General features: G+C 37.8%; 1 protein-coding gene across 1 annotated transcript in view; it reads right to left on the bottom strand.

Moving 5' to 3' along the window:
- The window catches only part of LOC107088201 (protocadherin gamma-B2-like), a 15,770-nt gene that overhangs the window by 5,776 nt on the left and 6,556 nt on the right, over nucleotides 1-3,438 (bottom strand). Inside the window, exon 3 of the mRNA XM_015380223.1 lies at nucleotides 3,350-3,430. Coding sequence (XP_015235709.1) covers nucleotides 3,350-3,430 — 81 coding nt within the window. The remainder of the gene's footprint in view (nucleotides 1-3,349; nucleotides 3,431-3,438) is intronic.

Genomic DNA, 3,438 nt, shown 5'->3' with positions numbered 1-3,438 from the left:
CTTTATCACTTACACTAACTACAGCTATCACTGTATCTAATTCTATGTTTTCACTGACTGGACTCTGAAATGATTTAATAGATATTTCAGGGTGGTTGTCATTCATGTCTTCAACTATAATCTTTATGGTGCATTGTCCTGACAAACTGTTAGCTCCATTATCTGTTGCTATAACTTCCATGTCATAAATCTTAAAATCCTCATAGTTTAACATTCCCTTCACAGTAATTTCACCTGTAGTCGGATTGAGATTAAAAGTTTCTTGTGTTTTCTCTGATGTATATAAACTATATAAGTATGCAATTTCAGAATTTGAACCTTCGTCATTATCAGTTGCATTGAGGTGAATAACGAGGCTTCCAATTGGAGAATTTTCCATTATTTTTACGGTGTATGCCGCTTTATCAAATGTAGGTGCATTGTCATTTGTGTCCAAAACATGAACAACAATACTAACGGTACCAGAACGAGCAGGTGTTCCTCCGTCTATAGCTGTTAATATGAGGTTGTGAAGAGCCTGCTTCTCTCGATCTAATTTCTTTTTCAGAATTAATTCTGCAAACTTTGATCCATCTCTTCCCGTTTGAATTTCAATATTAAAATATTCACTTTCACTCAAATGATACGTTTTTAATGAATTTTTTCCAACATCTGGATCAACCGCATTACTGAGAGAAAATCGCTCTCCTGTGGGCGTTGCTTCAGATATATCTAAATGAATCGCGTCTCTTCGAAAGTGTGGGGCGTTGTCATTCACGTCTAACACTTCGAATTCTATGTTTAATATTCGCAACGGGTTTTCCAGCGTTATTTCAAGTTTCAAATAGCAAGATGATTTTGTATAGCAAATGTGCTCCCTGTCGATCTTCTCCACAATGTACAATTCGCCAGTCTCTTTGTTCACATCCAGATATTTCTTGTTAGCAATGATGTCCAGGCGCATCTTTCTGTTTATCAATGATTCAACCTCAAGACCAAGATCGGTAGCGATGTTAGCAACAACTGATCCCTCTTTCATTTCTTCTTGTATGGAGTAATGGGTCCCTGATGAGGTCAATATATTGCAAAAAAGGAGACAAAGAATAAAGGGCAGCACGTACCTCTGCAGAGATCCCTTTGTTAAATCAGGACCCATTGTGGTGTTTAAAAAAAACAGCTCTTAAAATACCCAGACGCCGTAGTATGGTGATGCCTTATTTTCACAAATGCAATGTTCCAAAAGCCTTAGAGATAAATCAAATGGAATACAACTGAATAGATTCCATCCCGACATTCGGATTGCTATTTCAGCACCACGCTGCTGTCCCCTCTGAGTGTAAAAGGCTCGATGACAGCGACCTCCTATAATGACGTTCTGGGTCTGGTTCTGCATAAAGAACAGCGCCATCTTTCTGGCCTGATGATGCACGGATCGTAGGTTTAGATTTTAAAAAATATATAAAACATCTGCAGTGTTTTATTAATATTTTATTGGAATTGACTGAAACGTCTAAATTGCAGTATCCCATAATTAATGCAATAACTATTTACATTAATTTGTGGCTGGGTGATTTTTTTTTTATTTTGTGTGTATGGTTGGCCTTTAACTTATTATTTTTTGATGGTATACAGATATAAATGAGACAGAAAAATGAGAGGTGAGACATGCGGCAAAAGGTAAACAGAGCGGGAGCGGAACCTGTAATCACGCCCGCCGACAGGGTGGACAACCGGGCAAGTTGTCCCGGGACCAATGGGAGGCGAGATATTGGTGTAAACCAGCCCCCTACATGTTTTACCACAAATATGATTATTTCTTAAAAGATGTATGCAAGGAATTTTGAGTTTTAATTCCGAAGCATCATAACATATTTCCGATTATTACTTTCCTGCGATGATCCACTGCACTATAGGGAAGTTTTCCCACCAGCCAGTTTGACGCAGTTTCTTAGATGCTTGTCAAGCTGCTATACATAAAATGGCTGTGGTGCAGGTGGAGACAGGAAAATACAGAACCTGTGTTTTCCCCTCATTACACGGCCAAGCAGCAACTCTATCACTTTAATATGAAGGGTACAGCGGCTCTCACCCGAAGAAGCCTCATCAAGCGCAGGAACAGCTCGAACAGAACTTTAGATCGTCCTAACCTGCAAAAGCCTATCATAGCCTGTAAATGCTCTGATGGAGCAGAAAACTCAGCAGTTTCTGTCAAGGGTTCGTTCCCTATCTTTGCTAGATGAAGTTATAATTAAGACCGGACCAAGGGGTATTGTTAAGAGGTTGAGATGTTTTGAATTTGACTGATGTGACTATGGCGCGTCCGCGGCTGCAGCAATGCTGCGGTGGAAGTGAATAAATTGACAATCCGGCTGTACAGCCTTTACTGCTTCAGAAAGATTTTGGCCAGAAGATTTTGTGGTCCAAGTTAACCGTATCAAACAAGTAGAAAACACACAGGTCAAAACCTATAAATGGGATCAAATGCGACTGGAGCATGTATGGAAAGCCAAATGTGCCATATATTTCATAAATTAAAAACAGGAAAGATCTCTATTTGTAAATGTAAAAATGTAACTGTTACTTGAGATGCATTCATTGAATAAATAAATTTACATTGTTTTTCTTAATGAGTAAATAATTACATATTTTAACTTATTTCATTAACTGTTAAATATGTTTCTCTTGCTTCTGCTGCTTTTCAAACAAATTAGAAAATCCCTAATGAATATTATATATATATTTATTCAAGTAAATATTACAAATGTTTTTATTTCAAACCGAGGAATTACACTGGCCGGGTGGCGCCAGTGTACAACAGCCCCGCTTCTGTCAGTGAGCCCCAGGGCAGCTGTGGCTACAATGTAGCTTGCCACCATCAGTGTGTGAGTGTGTGTGTGAATGGGTGAATGAATGTAGTGTAAAGCGCTTTGGTCAAGTTACCTGACTTGAAAAAAGGCACTATATCTACGTACATGCCATTTACCATTTAACACCATTTTCTTAGTAGGTATTTATTGCGGGTCAAATGCGGTTTGAAAATATTCAAAAGCACTTTAAAATGTAAAATTCTAATGATGCATGTTTATTGGTCAGTTTTCAAACCTTCAAATTTTGATCAAAAATAATTAAAGAATAACATAAATTTATTTACAAGGTTAAGTTTTTTTCTGCATATAAAGTAAAGGTACCTTACTTAAAAAGAATAACTGAAGAATACAAATAAATTACTTTAAGAGTTTAAAGATAGTTCTTGAGGTGTATTGCAAAAGCTTGAGCTGTGTAGATGTGACATAAACAAAAAAAGGGTACCATTATTTCACTGCTTGTAATAAAAAAAGAGAGAGTTTGGAATTACTAACTATTCTCCTACCTGCAGAGTAGAAGCTGCTGAACCACTAGTCTCTGACAGTCCTGTCCCTCTCGGTAGGCTGGACACGATGTACCTGGAGCCCTTTGGCA

The sequence above is a fragment of the Cyprinodon variegatus genome, unplaced genomic scaffold (genome assembly GCF_000732505.1).
Source record: "Cyprinodon variegatus isolate N-32 unplaced genomic scaffold, C_variegatus-1.0 Scaffold210, whole genome shotgun sequence".
Classification (NCBI taxonomy): Eukaryota; Metazoa; Chordata; class Actinopteri; order Cyprinodontiformes; family Cyprinodontidae; genus Cyprinodon; species Cyprinodon variegatus.
Note: the sequence above shows the minus strand (reverse complement) of the source record. Positions and strands in the feature narration are given on the sequence as shown.